At 31.1% G+C, this 19,066-nt stretch overlaps 1 protein-coding gene across 1 annotated transcript; it reads right to left on the reverse strand.

The window, feature by feature from the left end:
• Window positions 1-145: 145 nt before the first annotated feature.
• Pask (PAS domain containing serine/threonine kinase) lies at window positions 146-14,893 on the reverse strand. The gene is made up of 22 exons (XM_085191597.1): window positions 14,741-14,893; window positions 14,447-14,549; window positions 14,278-14,369; window positions 13,962-14,116; window positions 13,344-13,486; window positions 12,906-13,079; window positions 12,460-12,579; window positions 11,879-12,062; window positions 10,990-11,117; window positions 10,467-10,689; window positions 9,450-10,172; window positions 9,188-9,337; window positions 8,466-8,614; window positions 7,763-7,874; window positions 7,194-7,369; window positions 6,720-6,860; window positions 6,079-6,278; window positions 5,432-5,565; window positions 4,912-5,049; window positions 4,513-4,608; window positions 4,037-4,197; window positions 146-3,516 (listed from the first exon to the last, which is right to left on the reverse strand). Exons 1-22 carry the CDS (start codon window positions 14,770-14,772, stop codon window positions 3,367-3,369), a joined length of 3,684 nt encoding a protein of 1,227 aa, XP_085047723.1. The 5' UTR covers window positions 14,773-14,893; the 3' UTR covers window positions 146-3,366.
• Between the last annotated feature and the right edge of the window lie 4,173 nt (window positions 14,894-19,066).

The following is a 19,066-nucleotide window of genomic DNA, read 5'->3' on the forward strand; positions in this document are numbered from 1 at the left end:
ACTAAAATTAAAATTTGTGTGTAAAAGTGAACAATAGAACAATGTATAAAGAGAGTTCGTAATTCAACAAAAAATATGGCAAAACGATATTTTTTTCGCCATAAATTTAAATATTAAGTCTTTAGAAGGTAATAAAAACAAAGTAAATGAAATATTTTGTTTATTACAATGAATGGTCATAATGTCTACCCCCGCAACGTAACCCGCCGTCCGCTGTAAGGCACTAGTCGAAAACGGACGCGTCGGATAATAAATAAATACTAATTAACTATTAAATAATAATCACACCTACAAAAATATAGCTCTATGCATTATTTACTTCCAAGAAAAGACAAATGATGTTGTTATATATTTTAAATATGGAAAGATTCTCTGTATTTACATATCATTTTATTAACCAACTGTACCAATTACACAGTACAGCAGCTGGTCTTTAAATAATGTTGGTTTGATAGTATCTGATGTTTAGAAATACAATAACATTTGTCCTAAATTCTTGATAACTCACATTAATACTGAAATTAATTTTAACAAGTAAAGCAAAGATTTGGCATTACTAAATTCTACAAATTTCACATTAGCATGTGTAATTCTATAACTATTAACATAAAATACCTCTATAGTTAAATAAAAAATAAAATGTCCACTTGTCAAGTATAATCTAAAATTAATAAGTGATGCAATAGATTCTTTTAGAAATGAAATATTTTCCAAATTTTCATTTAAGACCATTTAAATTATATATAATAATATTTTTTATATACAACATAAAACTATATTCTATAATTACATGAAAGTGTATAGCAAGATTGTTTAGATAATTGTTATAAGATGCTATTATTAATTTTAAATTTGATATTTATAGTAAAATATTACTAATAATAATAAAAAATGTGGACACACTTTTAAATATCTCTATAAATTTGAACCCAATACAGATATGTAACATATTACATCATGATATTTACAATGTACATTCATTCTACAAATTATTAGGGCTTTGGTTCTTTTAGACATACATTCATATTACTATAATATTAAATAAGAAAATACTACCACTATTGTCCTAATACAGAAAGTCCTAGTTTATCATAAGAATACATTGTTCAATATTAAGAAACATTAGGAATTTATACAACGGCAAGGCGAAATATCTTATATATTTTTTTTATTTTTACGCTTTACTTGGGATCGCAAATAGGAGTGTTGGCAGAGAGACAATCAATCTTATGCTTTACACCAGAATTCGAGATTATGAGTGTTGAGTGGATCTCAACGCCGCATCAGAAGCGAGGAAATGGAAACCAATAATTCACTGAGCAAGAATCATCAACAACCATTGCATTTACAATCTGATGTCCAATTGCGCCACTATGTTAAGTACATCTATTACTCTCTATTTTGACTATATCAAAAGAATGCAAAAGTGATTTTGAAAAAACACAAATAACCTCATTGAATATGTAAGTTATACTTTAGGAAATCTTTAACAGTGAAAGTTTTGCTAATATTACAAAATGCTAATACTTTGATGCTTTTAATTAGTAAAGCTATTGAATGCTATATATTATTATGAAATTGAGGAAACTATGACAAATGTAGATTATATATTTTTATTGTATAAACAGTTAATGTTCTAACGAAGATCATGTGCATTTTCCATAATTTTACTCATTACAATATTTTGAAAAGAAATAAAAACTGTTCATTAGTAAGAAAATCGGGTAAAAAAGTGTTGCCATGATAAGACTATAGAAAATGCACAGTATATGCACATGTGTGTGACTATGTGTATTTATTTTAGACCAAATTATGTATATCTTGAGTATTGATATAGTTTATGTTACAAGAATGACAATTACATTTCAAATTTTATATACTTAGTGATACTTACAATAATTTTAAGCTTTTAAATTGTATTTTGGAAACTAGAAGTTTAACAAAGTTAATAATCTCCAAAGTATATAAAAATTAAATATAACAAATCACTACAGTAAATTTTTAACAGGTTGTTTAGCAGTTTTTCATTCAATTCCAAAGAAATGCAAGTCGAGATCAATAGGTTAAGTAAATATTGTTTAGGTTAAGTATATATAGTAATGTGTCGGTATTATAATACTGATCAAATAATGAATTTATTGTTTGGGTTAAATACAAATGTGTTAATCAAAAAATATGAATATATAGAAAACATTGCCTACTTAAATTTAAATTATCATAGAGATTGGTCATTCAATGCTCCTAAATATAGGTGAAGTGTTTACAGTATATAAAAAAATAAGTAAAATAAAAGTATACAGAACATTTTGTCCAAAAAAATATTACAGGGCGGAATTATAGGAACAGAATTTCATAAGACTTTAAGGATTGATTAGTGACGTCATAAATGTTGACGCTAAAATCATTAAAAATAAGCAAAATGCCGTCGTTCTACTTTTTCATCATTACTATACTACATTACTAAACATTTAGAAAAACATTTACACACCATAAATTTTAAGACATCGGCGATTTTAATTTAATAAAAAAGCTTAGCAAGTTTTCTACCTACTGAGACCGTGTATTCCGCATCTATTCGTACATTCGTGCAATCTAATGATAATATCAACATGTATACATATATTAAAAGTGAATCTGTTTATCTATTTTTCAAATAATTAAGTAAATGTGGTGTTTGGCACCCATAGTCTAGTTATAACCCTGAAAAATCTAACATCTATATATCATACGTCGGCATACTATAGAAATAAAATTGTTTTGAAATAAATTTTAATTGAAGAAATTATAAGATTATAAATTATATTTAATTCAGTCAATGTTTAAATGTCTAGAATTGTAAAAATAAAGTATTGAAATAATCAATATTATACACAATTTTCAAATAAAGCTTCAAATAAAATAAACTAATTCTACACAAGTCTTCTTACTTAAATTAAATCTCACTACAAATTGTTTTTCATAAAGCTACATTGTCATAAAATATGAAAATAAATATATGTAATATTATAAGTGACCATATTTCACAAAAGTGTGAAAGCACAGTGCCATCATTACAATATTATTTAAATGTGCGAGCGAGACGACACAATACAGTTGAAAAAAAGAAGCTGCCCTGCTCGCTCTTATTTTAGCTGTCGCATTATCTGTACGCGTGCGAACGAGATGGGACGATAGTGTAGGAGAAGCTATTTTGCTCACATTCGTCCCAGATGTGGTACTGTATAGGTGCAAGCGAGACGGCACGATATTCAAAGGAGTACCCATCCGTATGAGCGTGAGCGAGACAAACAGCGAGCAGCTGTCCCGTGCGCACTCGTCACTAACGCCGCTCTATTTATGTGTGCGAGTCAGACGGCACCATAACGTTTAAGAGAAGCTATCCTGCTCGCACTCGTCCCAGCTGTCGCACTCGTACTGGTCGCAGTCGTAATCGATGTCGCAGGCGGCGTGGCCGGTCGCGTCCGAGCTTATATCGGTCAACGCGTCCGATACGGGCTTGGAGGATATGTCTAATATCTGTGGGTATAATAATAGAACAGGTTTGTTATATTGCAATTGTAATTGCTTACTTGGGATTTATAATCAACTTATTCAGAATTAAGCAATGAGAACATAAAAAATATATATCTTTGCTAAATCTAATTTATACCCGTTACAAGTTTTTTCTAAGGGCTTCACCCACATTCATATGGAAACAACAAAGAGGTTGGTATGACATACTCTAGTGACCAAAGTCATTCTTTCGCAATTACCGTTATATTGAAACTATAAACGTGATGTAATATGAGCTATAGCTTTTCTCTATAATAGACAATCCAACAAAAATATAAAAAGTATTTTCAATTCGAACCAGTACTTCCTGAGATAAGCATTTATTAAAAACTCTTCATCTATCCATATAATATATATGTGCCTATTATTGATCAATTTGTAAAACCACTATACATTTAGATGCCTACATGTGCGTAACATTATAATAATCAACATAATACCATTAATTAAAATCAAAATCAATAGATACAAATTCTAAACTTACATCAGCCGACGATCTTAGACTATAATTATCAGAGTGTCCGTCCCTATCGCGGTCGCGGTCTCTGTCGCCGGACACCGCGTGCATTGCTACCGAGCTGCGTTTAACATCGTCTCGAGCGTTCTTGTCCGACCGTTGTATTACTTCTGAGGGGTTGGAACGTTCTGGAAAGATAAAAATTATATATATGAATGTATGATTTTGGAAAATCCAAACATAAACGACAATTAAGATAAAATATATATTTATATGATTTTAAAGCCTTAAAGCAATATTCACACCAAACGTCGCCTTAACGCCCGTTCATCTTGTCACTTGTTCTTTTATATTGAAATCACGTTATTTCTTTCATTGTCTTTTTCATGTCTACATTTAATCTAAGAATTTAAAACTTTCAAGCGTTAAAATATGTCTGTAAGCATTTGTGTATGATAAATGTAAGTTAAAAGTAATTTCATTTTAAATTATTATTTTAATACCTTTGGCATGAGGGTCCGCAAGAGAAACGGGCGATCCACTTCTAGGAGACCCCAGACTACCGCTGAAGTACATTTCCGGATTTGCTTCATGTCGATCTATATGTGGTAAACATTATTATCATAAAATAGTGATATAAAATATATTTCGTGAATTAAATTTAGATTAAAACATATATAATTGTAAATAATAAACTCTCAAGAAACTTTACATACACTATTTTAAAATTTTTAACGACCGATTTTTAACATTTCTGCAAAAAACATAATTAAGTTTCATAGAAATATTGATGCCAGATTAAACTAAACTATAAAAACAAAATCTGTATTCACAAATACATAATAATATATCTCTTATGAAATTAAAAAGAATATATTAATTCAAATATTTAATTATATTACCGCAATCAACAATATCTTGAAACACGTAGTTAGTCAGCGAGACGGGCTGTCGTATCCACGGATGCGTCATTAGTTGGGCTACGGTACAACGTTGTGTCGGCTCCTTGCAGAGCATCCACCGTAGTAACTGCTCAAGATCTTTAAAAAAAAAATTATAGAATTATACTAAAGTAAAATCTTTTAAATAATACTAAAATAAGTATTTTTTAAAGCTTCACGCTTTATCTCTTATTTAGTAGAACATGTCGCGTTTAGAATCGGTCGCCGCTGTGCCACTCGCTGCTGTGTCACGAAGGACAGAGTACTGTCGACGAGTCGTATCCACCCAGAAGTTAACCTTAACATTCAAGATTTGGTCTTAAAATCAAAATTTCTTTAAATCAAAATCAACTTTCACGCTGTATTCAACACAACAGAGTAGACAGATGAAAATGAATGAATAAGACATCCCGTTTCCTATTTTCCACCAAAGTCTGGAGGCATTGAAAAGGTAAAAAATAAATCAAATAATTACACTAACCATCGGAAACAATCTGTGGGAAAGTAAGAGGCCCCTGTATAGTATCTTCGATGTCGGAGAAAGGATTTACAAAGAATGTTAGTACGTAGAGCGTAATGCCCATCGACCACATTTCCAGCTCTGGACCTGCATATCTGAAAATTGTTGTTTTCTTATCACTTAGGCTTATGCTCTTATGGTAAATTATTATTTCAATGTTTGCAATTATTAAAAACTGTAACATATATATGTTATCTAAATCATAATTATATCTATATATTACAAAAATGTAACAGATTTGATGATAACAAAATTATAATTAACACTGTTTGTACATGGAATGTATGAGAAAATCTATTATTGGAGGCATTCATCAATGCAATAGTATCCAAAATAATGACGAACACGCACACATTTGTGGACGTTTAATTCAGAAATGGCTTAACCAATTTAAATGTAGTTCTAAGTATTAAATTTCAGCAAAACTCGAGTAACATTTAGCATTTGTTTCAATACTGTTTCAAATTTGAATTTAAACTGTTTAGTTCAATAAATTTGCTACATAATTTTTATTAAATTGCCTAAAACTTTAGTTTTGAGACAATAAAGTGATAATAACAAACTAACATAATACATTTATAATGTTATATTATAGTATAATAACTCACTTGTTCCCAGCCAGAACCTCTGGACTACAGTATTCAGTGGTACCATAAAATGTAGAGAAAAGAGTGTCTTTACTCATGAAAGTGGCTGAACCAAAATCGATGAGCTTCACGTGGAACTTGTTGTCTATAATGATATTCTCATCTTTTATGTCACGGTGTAGAATGTTGAGGGAGTGTAGGTATTCCACTGCTTGACCTATCTGTAATAAAAACTATTTTCAAACATACACACTTTTACTTTATTTTTCAAGTTTTAGTGTAATACGACGGAATAAAATTATTGTAATGTCTGTATAAGTTTTAATGTTTATATTTGTATTCATAATTTCCCTCACCCTATCTGATACAATTTTTTTTTGTATAAAAAATACATTGTAAATTATCATAAAAGATATTTGCATACACCTATTTAGCAGGGTCAGCAAAGCTTGAAGCAGATTCAGAAACCTAGAGTGAAGTTTTTCTTCCTCCATTACTTTTTTAGTATGAATTCAAGTAATGCAGTGTAACTACCACTTGTCAACCAAACAGATGAAATAAAACACAATTATTTCCACCGAGTGCTCTCACTGGCAAACCACAACCATCGCGCTTACACTCAGACGCACTGTATCATGAATATTAATTAAAATAATATATACCTGTCTAAATATATAACTAAGTAGAGGTTCATCGAGTCGCGGCCGTCGCTCTATGAACTCAAAGAGGTCCATACCAGCACCATGTTTTTCCATTACCATTTGGAAATACTTCTCGTTCTCAAATACATCAATAACACTTACCTGGAAATTGAAATGTATATCAAATTTTTAGAAGTCTTTCATATTATAAAAAAATAAGTTCCAAAAAACACGGAATATTAAGATGATCTAAAGTCAAAGGTAAACTAAGTTCATCGTAAAAGTCGACCCAGAACAATTGTTTTAACATGAACTTGGCGATTTCACATCAAATCACAATGAGTGTTTTGTAGCTCAATCTAATCAACTAAATAACTATATTAAACCTAGTCCTAAGGAAGCTTAGCTCTAGCGGCCTCGCTTATGTAAGGCGTGTCGATTTAGAAGAACGTTTTATTGTATTTTTATTCAATGGTATAATTTTAATAAACTTACAATATTAGGGTGGTCCAAAGTCATAAGCAAGCTGAGCTCTAACGGCACGCGTCGTCCGTCAGGCGCGTCGCTCCAGAACAACGCGCCCACCTTCTCTTTTACTATGAACTTGGCGACACAGAGGAGTCTGTCGGACCGACGATACGCCATTTTAACGCAACCATACGCACCTTTACCTGAAATGTATTAAAAAATATGTACTAAAAAAAAAACTGTATCCTGCACACAGCAGGGTAGGTAGAGGGAACATAATGTTAAGACACTCCGTTTCCCACTTTCCGCCGAATTCTGGATTGTGTGTTGAGTGGCGGAACTCAACGCCGCACTTTTTGCCTCGATACCAGGGCGAAGAAACAGAAACATAAATTTAAGTAAATATTTCGAGTCGGGATCGAACCCACAACCCTTCGCTTTTACAGTCACACTTTGTGCCCCTGCGCCACGACTGGTCTCAATGTTACGTACTTGATTTGCCTATTGTAAATGAATATAACTAAAAAAAAATGCCTAAAAAGGATTCAAACCCTGTATGGGTTCACCGCGTACACCGCGTTCATCGTACACTATACCTATTTGCTTCAGCGTGACGTAATTCTTGTTATATTCTCCAGCCACCTGTTCTTCTCCACATTGGCTCACTAACGACATTGATTGTGGTCTACTACTTGCTGACTTATTGCCCTATAAAAATAAAAAGGGGCGTTTATACAGGATTTCCCTTATGGACGGATAATTATGAAACACCTCATATCTTCTAGTCTAGGCCTACCACCATTTAGGCGCTCGAAATAAAAAAAAAGTCTTAAATAATTTTTGAATGAATTATATCAAATGGTTATTCAATGTTATTATATTCTTGAACGTGATAATTAGTAGATATAAAGTAAATATGTTATTTGAAAAGTTTGTAGAATGTTTCAGATTAATTATTTTTATGGTACTAATTAACTTGTTGAGTTGTGATATAAATTTAAGATTTCATAGTTTTATTAAAATTTATTTTAATATTATATAAACCTAAAAGTTAAGCATTTCAGTTTTTTTATATAATTCATTTTTAATCATCTCATTTACTAAGATAAGGAGATTGCATTGAGAATCTACATACAATATCATCATATTTTCTACTTTCTACATTTAACAGATATCGTGACTATACTAACCAAAGTACTAATAGACAAAATAGCTAAAATTTTTGCCTTAATAAAATGGCTTACTTACAAATTACAATAAATACCTTGTCCCATGTAAAAAAGTAAAGTAACATCTCACCATAACAAGAGAATTATCAGCAGTCGAAGCAAGGCTGGAGGCAAGAGTAGTATGTTTAGTTAATGCGGGTTCTCCTCGCACGCTGAGCCACACGCAACGGACGGACCGTCCTCGCGCTAGCTGCATACTTGATACTGTGTATACTACATCTGGAAGTGAACAATATATATAGATACTTTATTTGTTTTTTATGCCTTCACTCTGTATCCCGCATAAAACAGGATAGGCAGGGGAAACCTAGTGTTAAGACATTCCGTTCTCCACGAATCGCCCAATTTTCCATTCACTGGCGAAACTCAACACCGTGCCTCTTTTCTTAACAATGCCAGAAAATGAAATTAATGAAACCTCGACAGGTAGTCGCTTTTCCGTTGCGCAACGATAGCCTTCCGCATATAGTAGGGTATGCAGAGAATCTATAGTTAACACACTCAATTTTCCAACCCCCTGTTGAGAAAATTTCTAAACCCAATGCTGCGCTTTATATTATGAGATCGAGAAAATATTTTAAGAACCACTTATATGCAGTGAAGAAAGGCAAGTCAAAATTTTGGGTAAATTAAACTATATATGGTGACATTGTGGGTTAACTGTCTTCAAGACATATTCATTCCTCTGAAAAGGTATCGAAACTACCATCGCAGGATGACACTTTCACTGCGTCACGATTATTTATTGTTATTAATTATTTAACAATATAAATATATACACAAACAACTTACTGAGTTCAGTGCCGTCCTTGTGTAACACAACGCCACTATATGTCCCATCTTTATACGAGACGCCGGTGTCATCGTCACGCCGTTGCGGCGTTGACGTCGCTATGTGCGTGCGGATTAAGCGTTTAGTTATGCACGGGGTTTCTGGGTCATCTGGAATTATGTCAAGTAATTTATTAAAGTATTATTAATGTAAATTGTTTTCTTAATTAAAAAGAAGAATAATGTGACATGTGTTAAAAGATTCGTAAAAAATAAATACTACCATCAATTTTTTTCCTTGGAGCAGATTCAGTTTGTGTTTCCAAATCATTATCATTACTCAAGCTGTCTATACTTTCATCATTGCCGTTATGTTTGGGCAAGTCTTCGATTTCACACCCAGGCGGCGGCATTTCATTAATTGGCGTTAAAAAGTCCGCACTTGTTTCATTTGAATCGCAAAAATCTATGGAAATACTGCTTCTATCTTCCTTATTCGGGACATTTACTTTCATAGACTTATATTTGCTTGAATCAAATGATAGTCTTAGGGATGGATCATTAATTCTAACTCTTGACGAACTTCCTGTAGGGGTGACTTCTTGAGAATGCTGTGACGTATAATATATGGAATCCGATTTCTCAGTTAATTTCGAAGGTGTTAACTTCATATTACTTTGTTCCGACCGTAGCATATTCTCTGAGCGTGATTTCGAAATACTGCTTGGACATATTTCATCATCTATTGATATGCCAGATATGGCTGAAGTAACATCTGGTAAAGCTGATACATCATTTCGCTGTTCTGTAGTGCTGATGCTGGAAACCATATCTTGGGTTGGGGTGGGGGTATGGGTCACCATACTGTAAGATTTATCTAAACATAGAGCACTAGAAGATTTTTCTCTAGTAGTGGATAGTAGTGATGGCTGCACGTTTAGCGACGTGCAAGCCGATTTTTGACTACCGTTAAACGCTCCACATGAATCTTCGTCGGTATCTGAAGCTGGAAGATATAAAAAAAATAATAACATAGCACGGAAAGAGAGAATCAAGATACTTCTCCACTAAAACTCAAAACTAACTCAAAGACAAGAGTCTTTCTAAAGTGGAGAAATGAAATGATAATAATTTCCAAAATTAGGTTATAGTTTCATTATGTCTTTGGGTAAAGCCAAAATAATATATATATATGTAAAGGTTATATTCATTAGCAGGTATTTTCTTATAATAAAACATATTAATGTGAGTTAAATCTTAATTTACATCCCTAAGCACAACTAATATTCCAAAAAATTACCAGAATCTTCATCCTCATTATTAACAGACAGCGTCATATTCCTATGATTATCCATTTTGACCATATCCGATTCCCTACAGAAGTTCTGTATAACATCCTCTATGTGGTGGCCTATTACTTCAGAGTGGGGTTTACCAAATGTTAACATCGCAAAGTGTTGGTTGCAGGCTGTTATTATACCACCTTCATCGACTACTAGGAGACCACTTACATTGTATGTTACCTGAAAGGGATTAATATAATAGTAGTAATGATAAATATTATTATTTTTATAAGCTTCATGTCTTAAGGCTGAGTGCCTTCTAATTAAACACTTTTCGTCTAATACGCATAATGACAGTAATCAAAAATTACATAAATAAAACCCTATTAATAGATTATAAAACACAGATTTATTTTATTCTTCAGTTTAGTAATATACTTTTTAATAATAAAGGAAATAACATATATTTTAATATTTTATATAAATACTAATCCGAGGAAAATAAAAAAAATCGGCTAAAATAAAAAACGAATAGCTCACCCTGACGTTAACAGTAAAAACAGGTTTCTCCTTAGTTGTCTTCACTGAGGACCATGTGGTTGACTCCACACTACTGGATTTTGATATCCAAAGGCATAATGGAAAAGAACCGCCATCTAATGTTCTTCCTGAAAACAAAAAATCGTTTGGTGTCTATATGAGAAAATATGTAAAAATGTACAATTGAGATAGATCAAACTCAAGTCAAGTCAACTTAAGTTGGGAAATTTCCTATTTGTACATAAATATGTAAACATAAAATAACACAATTACTTTTAATTTAGTTTAAATAAATTTTGTTATTTAAAAAGGTACATAGCACATTGCATAAAAGATGAACGAAATAGGCATCTCAAGATCGATCTCAGAGTGCAGAGCGTATATATACAGGGTGGAAGAGGCAGCGCTTCTTTAATTGAAACTGTATATAGGGTAAAATATTTCAATCCCAGAGCTAAAAAAAATAATCAAGGTACCAACAGTTTGGACGTAGGAATTTTTTTTCTTTTCACGATTTTTATCCATACCTGTATTTCGTATGACGCACATATAAGTGTACGACGTTGCCGGTTTGACATGTAAGTGTGTGCGTGCCTATGTTATACATTACAAATGGCGTTTTATTTTAAAACGATAATTTTATTATTTATTTTGTTTGAAAAAATAACTTTTTCATTTTTGGGAATTATTTTTTTCTGAATTATATTAGGCTTTTATAGAGTAGTTAAAACTGTGGTTTCATTTAAAGTGGTGCTGACAATTCCACCCTGTATAAATTTAATTTCCTCACTCCATAATGAGACAAAGCAAAGCGATGAGTTCTGCCACACACAATGCTTCAAGAATTTGGCTGAAAATAGGGAAGTGTGTTAATGGGAAACTAACTTACCAGTAGCCTTCTGCTTAGCAACATTCTTCGGTATCGTCGCATCGTAGGCCGGTATTTGTATCGACGGTATAAGTGAAGCTACGGGCAGACCGATTAATTTCTCTGAGCTCTCCGCTTGAAATAAAATAGCGGCGTCGTCACCTTCGCAGGATAGTATTGTACCAGAGTCAGCTTCGATAGTTAACTGTAATGTTTATTTGCGTTAGACTATGTGTATGTTTGAAATAAGTCATCGGTTAAGTAGAAAAGTGATGACATAAAAAAATCTCAAATTTTATTGTGTAACATATAGCATAAACAGAAAGAGTAAAATTAAGCACAACAATCAAGCGATCATTTCCGCAATTTGCGTATGAAGAGGCGAAAACCCAAAGCAGCGCTTCATCTTGTAACCATAGTAAGGAAATGATAATAAATCCTCCAACTGGAAATTGAACCCACAAGCATCCTCATTTTCAGACTCATTTATATTTTACTTGCTTATTAGGTCATTTTACAAATGTACAATGTTGTAATGTACAATGTTTCATTAACTAAAACTCAACACAAATATTGAATTTTTTAAGTAAATAATATCTCACCACAACATTTTTACATATAACTGGTTCAGCGACCACCAAGCATGGACCATCATTATCCAATTGTCTTATCCAAAGTGACACTTGCACCGTTCCACCATCTTTTGTCAAGAGTTCTACTACCTGGAATTATGAGAAAAGAACAAAAAAACCAAATGAAATTATTAAATTACTTTCCAGTATCTTATTATATGTTTTAATACTAATTAAGAATAGGCATGGGATTGTAGGAACACTGTGGGATGGCATCTGAATGTAAACATATTGGTAATGAATTTAATCCCCATGAGGAACAAAATTATTTTTATTTTTCTATTCTGTCAAGACAACACATCCAGGCATTGAGTTCCACACTTCAACATGCTAAGTCTTCAAGTGAACAGAGAAAGTAGACACTAGGCTCTTCAGAATCGAACTAAAAAAAAAACAAAATAACATAATAAACAAACCTTTCCACTTAAAAGTATAATAGTGCCATCTTCAGAAATATCAGCATCCTCAGCTTCATGTAGACTAAATGTTTTACTGCTCCTCTTCCTCAAGAGGTCAGATATGCGCATGTCACATAGTTCAGTTGATGAATATCCCAAGAGTGAGCATGCTTTGTTATTTACTATAAGAATCTGTAAACATAAATTAGAAATGGATATTTATTTTTCTTTGTGCAATTTTTATTATTTTTTGTATGTCTCTTTCAGTTTAATTTATTAAAACTTAAATTAAGTTCAATTATTTATTAGTTTTATTAGTTTTTAAAACATGCTAAGCTGATCTCTTCCAAACTATGTACTAGAGGACTGAAATTATGTACTAGAGGACTGAATACTGAATTTTCAAAGTATTTCCAGAACTTATAACATTCTAGATATAGTTATTTAAAATATCACCTTAGAAGTATTAGGTTCAATTGTAAATACAGCCTTGCTAGGGTTGATAGACTGTTGCAGACGATCAGTCTGTGACTGAGCTGGGGATGGCACTTCACCAGCTGCCAGTGATGTATTGAAGCGCAATCCATTTGGCCCATCAACTAGAAATATTTAATATCATCTCTTAGTTTCGCAAATTATATTTATATATTTTAAATTTGTAATTAAATAATTATGTATTTTCATATATCATGTAGTTTTAAATGCTAAATATTAAAAGATTTTTATAATATTTTATGAAAAGTATTTCAAGCAAATTCTTCTTCTTCAAAACTTTGTAGAATATGGAAGAATAAAATTTCTTTGTAGATATATTGTAATATAAATTTGTGTATGTTAATAATAATATTCTAGAATAAATAATGATAAACTAGTGTTAAAACACAGATTTGCACATTGACAGTAGAACAGAATGTCACCTTGTCTTGCTTGTGTTAAACTAACAACCAAAGTGTTCACAATCAGATGCTATCACAGAAAATATAAATTATTTTGTTGTGTGGTTAATTATAAACATACTTTTATTATGAAATACTTGTCAAAATTGTTATGAGAGATTTGTGATGAGTTTCTTACCTCTCACTAAGTCCACAGAAGGTTTCACCTTGGTAGGTGTTTCAAGGTCCATTTTAATAGGTCTCAGTCTCCGAATCAAACATGGGAAACTTTGGTTACCCTCAAAGGAACAATTGCTCCAAACATTGTTGAATTTTTGCTGTACCTTGACTGTCCTAATAATGTAGTCCAATAAACACTTTTTAGTAAATACAAGTAAAAAAAATACTAACAATTAATAATAAGATGTATTTTTTTATTATTTGTGTAAAGAAAAGATTTTAGATAAATAGCATATAATAAAAGGTTTCAACAAAATAATGTTCATAAAATTTACCTGCACTTGTTATTGATATCAATATGTGTTTCAGGAGTAAGTAATTTCTTTTGGTTATCATTTGTTAATCTGGCAAAAGCAAGTTTTTGATGCTGAAAGTATAATCAAGCTTGAATATAAAGAAGACTCATAAGCTACCTTATTAAATTAAACAATATTTGATACGTACAGGTTTTGGCGTCAAATTGAGATGTTCTGGAGAATATATATCTAAAAATTTACCCAATCTAGGTTTTATAGGAGTAAAATCCGAATTTTCTGTAGTAGCGACACTGTAAGAAACACAGTAAGCCTTATAACTAGAAATTACGTTACACTAGTAAAATATACGTCAAGGAAAATAGGAGCTTTATGATTTATTTACATCTAACAGAGTTATTTTTAAAAGAAAATCAATAACTTACAGCGCGCAAGTTCAAAATATGGAAACGCGTTTAAGATAGTTTAATTTTATTTTACTTACCGATTAAAGTTTAGTAGTTTTGCAGTTTCCATTTCTTAATAGTAATCTTTATAATTAAAACTAATTAAAATTATTTTTACTCTTTCTTTATTGTTCAATTCGACGTTGGGCAAAAATTTCAATTTTTAAACAAAAGATGCAAACCGAAACAGCTGTCAAACGTTTTGTTTTTACACAAGACAGTTCACAGTTGTTTCAATAAAATTAATATTATATTTCAAGTAGATAATTAATAAAAATACAAATAATATTTTAATTCAAAATAAAAATGGCTTAATTATTTAATATGTTTACTTTTTGCAATGTTGAAAATATTTAGATTGTTAATATAAAATAAATATCTAATTTTTTTTAAAGATTTGGTACAGTCCAAGAGATCTAAGGTGAGCTTTACATTTGTGTGTGTGTTCATAGCAAAACTATATATATAGTTTTGCTTATGAATATTCCACACCTCTTGTACTAATAGCAGCGTCACCTGGCAGTAAAAAAAAAGAAAATAATTGTGGGTACAATACTGTTCTTAATGTTACAATAGAAAAAAATAATGTTAACTCTAACGGCAAATCTAACGAAAGTGTTAATTATGGAGAATGCAATGTCTTATTTTTTTTGTGTTGGAATTTATTTATTACTTTACTTTAAAAGTTTTTTCTACGCTTACTTTTATAATCACTAACACAAATAGAAACATCAGCTTAAGCTTCGGAAACTGTATTATATTCAAAGCATGATATAATGATTAAGTAGTTTGTAATTATTGTCCTATATAATTTCAGTTTTTCACCTGAATTGACAGAGACCTTCATATTAGGCGTATATTTTAGGAATTTTATATTTATCATGTCATATTTGATACGCGCCTGATAATTTTTAGATGCAATTATTTTTCTTTGGAATAATTTAAATTTTATTTCAAATGTTTTTCTAGATTAAGTTTTAATTATGCAGTTCACTTTTATATATATCTAGATTAATAAATGTAATGTAAATATTTATTAAAGATGTTGTAGTGGTAATGTAATATTATGTAGTTTTTTTACTTTTTATATAAAATTGACGTTTTAGCTTACCAGGGCAATTCGCTTATAAAATCTCATGCAAATATAAAAAAGATAATGACATTATTTGATTTCAAATACGTCTCGTAAGTTCTTGCTTTTAAGTTCTTGCGGTTCCTTTTTTAATCGTTTTATTATAAAAATATTTAAGGACTTTCATTACGAAGTTCTGATCCTTTAATGTAAATTTTATTTGCTCTCCATGGTCAAAATTGCCGCAATGAATTGACCATTAAACCTTTTATAAATTAAGAGGGTTTCGCAACTGACAGTTGTTCTTTCTTCTGATCGAGATTATTCCATAGATCACGAAGTATAATGCACTACCTACTCGTGTGTTACAAGTATGTTCCGGTTATTGTGTACTTTCAAATCCCAAGGTCCTTCCATAGTCCTTTCGATTTACCCCACCTAGCAATAAGTGGACCTAATTACAAGATTATAACTTCTGTACAAAAGTGAACCGATTTATTAAAAAAACAAGGTCTAGTTTTGATTCAACTTAATATGTAACATATAGACACAAATAGTATTGTTAATCTATATCCTATATAATATAATTAATTGGTGCAATTAATGACGGAGGTAGACGGACGTTCATTTCGTTTGTAAGGCGGTACTGGTCACGGATATAGGATTTTACAAAGTAGGTCATTACAGGAACAACCTATAAGAGTAAGGTTGTTAAGTTTTTGTTTTTTGTATCATTTGAATATATGTACCTACTAGAATAAGTTATGCAATATGTCTATTGTAGTCGTAGCTTAACTCGTATGGATTTACCTTAAAAAACTGCGTTTTTATTAACTGTTATATACTTACTTAGCAAAAAAATATCAAAAAGGATCTGTAAATTACATTAAGTATTATGTTCATTTTAATGAAACACTTGTTAGAGTAGACTATAGCTACAATACTTGTAGATAAAATCATGAGGGAACAAAGACCTGTGATATTTTTTACACATAATGTACTTATTAAAGAATTTGACCTTTTTATTGTACATACGTAATAATATTCATGCATCCTTTTCATGTGAAAAACGCTTAAAAACAAAACAATACTATGCTGAGTGAATTGTTCTAACAGACCGTAAAGCTATTGTGAGGTGACTACCATTCAAGGATATTCGTATGAACGGTATTTTACGTTCTTATTTAGTTTGCCAAATACTTACTTCTTGTATTTTTTGCTTTAAGTCTATTCTGGTATATTTACATTAGTATTTTTATCTATTTATTGAGTATTTAAATATAATTACAAAATAAATTATATTTAACTACTCAATAAATACGATAGATACTTTAGATTTAGACTTTAGATACTTTACTTTTGTATAATAGCGAAGTTCAAAACAAAATTTCGTTGAAAAAATCTACTGTACTTGTTTCAAGGTAAAACGTTGTGCGCGGCGTTGTGTTCCGCCACTCAACACGCAATGTCTCTAGAATTCCTCGGAAAGTGGTAAGCCGAGTCTTTTAATGTTAACACTACTTTTTCTTCCTTCCGTACTGCATGCGGGACACAGGTGAAGCTGAAAACTGAACTTTCTGCTTTATTTTAATTTTGTTATTTTGTCTATTGGATGTTTTTGAATAATCGACTATAATTTTTTAAGGTGTTAAAATTATTATCATTTTATTTCGAAAAAAAATTAGTTTAAGATTTATTGCAATGGACCGAGTTAGTTGGTCCTGCAGTGAACGGTGGCGTAACCTATGGCTTGACATTACATTCACTCAAACTAATATGATTTATGCATAAAGTTTAAAATTATTTCCCCAACAACGACTCTTGCCAGCGACTACATACAGTTAGCAAATCAAAAAAATGGAAATTAGCAAAAATACATCGACCTTGGAATATTTCATCGAGAAATGAGGTAGAATTTATTTTATTAATTGCACTAGCAATACAGTATTTTTAATTAAAAGATAAGTATTTATTTTGCTTTTGCGTAAATCACAATTAAGAAATATTTTTATTTTTTAAATGTTGAACTTAAGATAGTTTCCTCCTTACCATAAATTGGCCCAGGTTCGATTTTCAAGTTCCATTTTAAAAGTAAAAAAATACATTATATATAACCCAATGTTAATATTTTAATTTCCGTCCAATTTCAAGACATTACTAGCCCAGTAACATGTAAATCGTTGTAAGATAATTTCACTTTCTCGAGTGGTAATCGAACCCATAGTCATTACGTATTACCACTATACCTCAATCGCGTCTACTGATATTGGAGTTTTGTTTTATTTAATTTTCGGTCTATTTATTTTGTAGTCTTTTGTTTTTGCGCCTTTATACTTAGAATGTCAATTAATGGCTGAGAAAGGCATTAAAAGTAAACTTGTCTTGCATAACGTGTACCTAATTTGAATAGTGGTAATTATAGTACAATTTTAGTTCAGAAGACTATGTAATCAAGGCATTGTTCAAATAGTGCCTTTCTTAAGCCTAAAATGTAAAGTTTTACTTGGTTAGTAGAAGTTAGTGGAGTACATCACTACCAATAAGTACCAATATTTTTTTATCAACTTCAAGCAGTAACCAGCAAAACAGCAGTAGAAATTGAATTCCCTTGAGTAGGCATCGAACCTACAACCAGTAGCGTTTACATTTACACTTTCAAACCCTGCGCCACGACTGACCTCCCTACCAATTAGTAGTCTACTAATTAATAAAAGAATGTCTCAAATATCCTTTTTACATTTATAGTACTTTGAATGTTGAAAATGATGATGCAGATTTTACGTTTGGATGAAGTCTATAGGATTAGGATATAGACCCGTTAAGACCCGTTAAGATTTAAACATGAGTCGCAAGTCCATATTTTTTGCATATTTTTTAAATTAAACTTAGTTATGGTTTTTAGTTTAGTAGATAATAAATAGGGCCCGAAATACAAGATCGATTATAAAAGAAAAGAATAACACAGGCAAATTGAAAACATTGCCTAGAAGAAAAATAAAAACTAAACAATATACTAGATATATAAACTATCTATTCAGGAAGACTTCTCAAGGCAGAAGCGTAGCGTGACGTGATTTTGATAAGTTGCCCGCGAGAAAGTGCACGTGCGTCGATTGGCGGTCATCATTAACTAAGATGATTAATTATTATAGTATAATATATGAGTTTTACTCTTTTTTATATGAAGGCTTGTGAGGAAGTGCGTTGTTGCGCTCTTAATAACATGCATATGTAATGTTGCAATTAAATTACTTTATAACTAATGAAATAAACTTTTTCTTAAGGTGGTTTG

The sequence above is a fragment of the Heliconius melpomene genome, chromosome 10 (genome assembly GCF_056956725.1).
Source record: "Heliconius melpomene rosina isolate 202511_hmr_F chromosome 10, ASM5695672v1, whole genome shotgun sequence".
Classification (NCBI taxonomy): Eukaryota; Metazoa; Arthropoda; class Insecta; order Lepidoptera; family Nymphalidae; genus Heliconius; species Heliconius melpomene.

Bases quoted from the DNA above. Each gene is read 5' to 3' on its own strand.
- Pask (XM_085191597.1), bottom strand. From the start codon at position 14,772: ATGGAAACTGCAAAACTACTAAACTTTAATCG. The intron at 13,080-13,343 runs GTGATATTTTAA...TTATGTTTACAG, and splicing joins TTGAACCTAATACTTCTAAG to ATTCTTATAGTAAATAACAA. The intron at 9,338-9,449 runs GTAGTATTTATT...ACATAATTCCAG, and splicing joins TCCAAGGAAAAAAATTGATG to ATGACCCAGAAACCCCGTGC.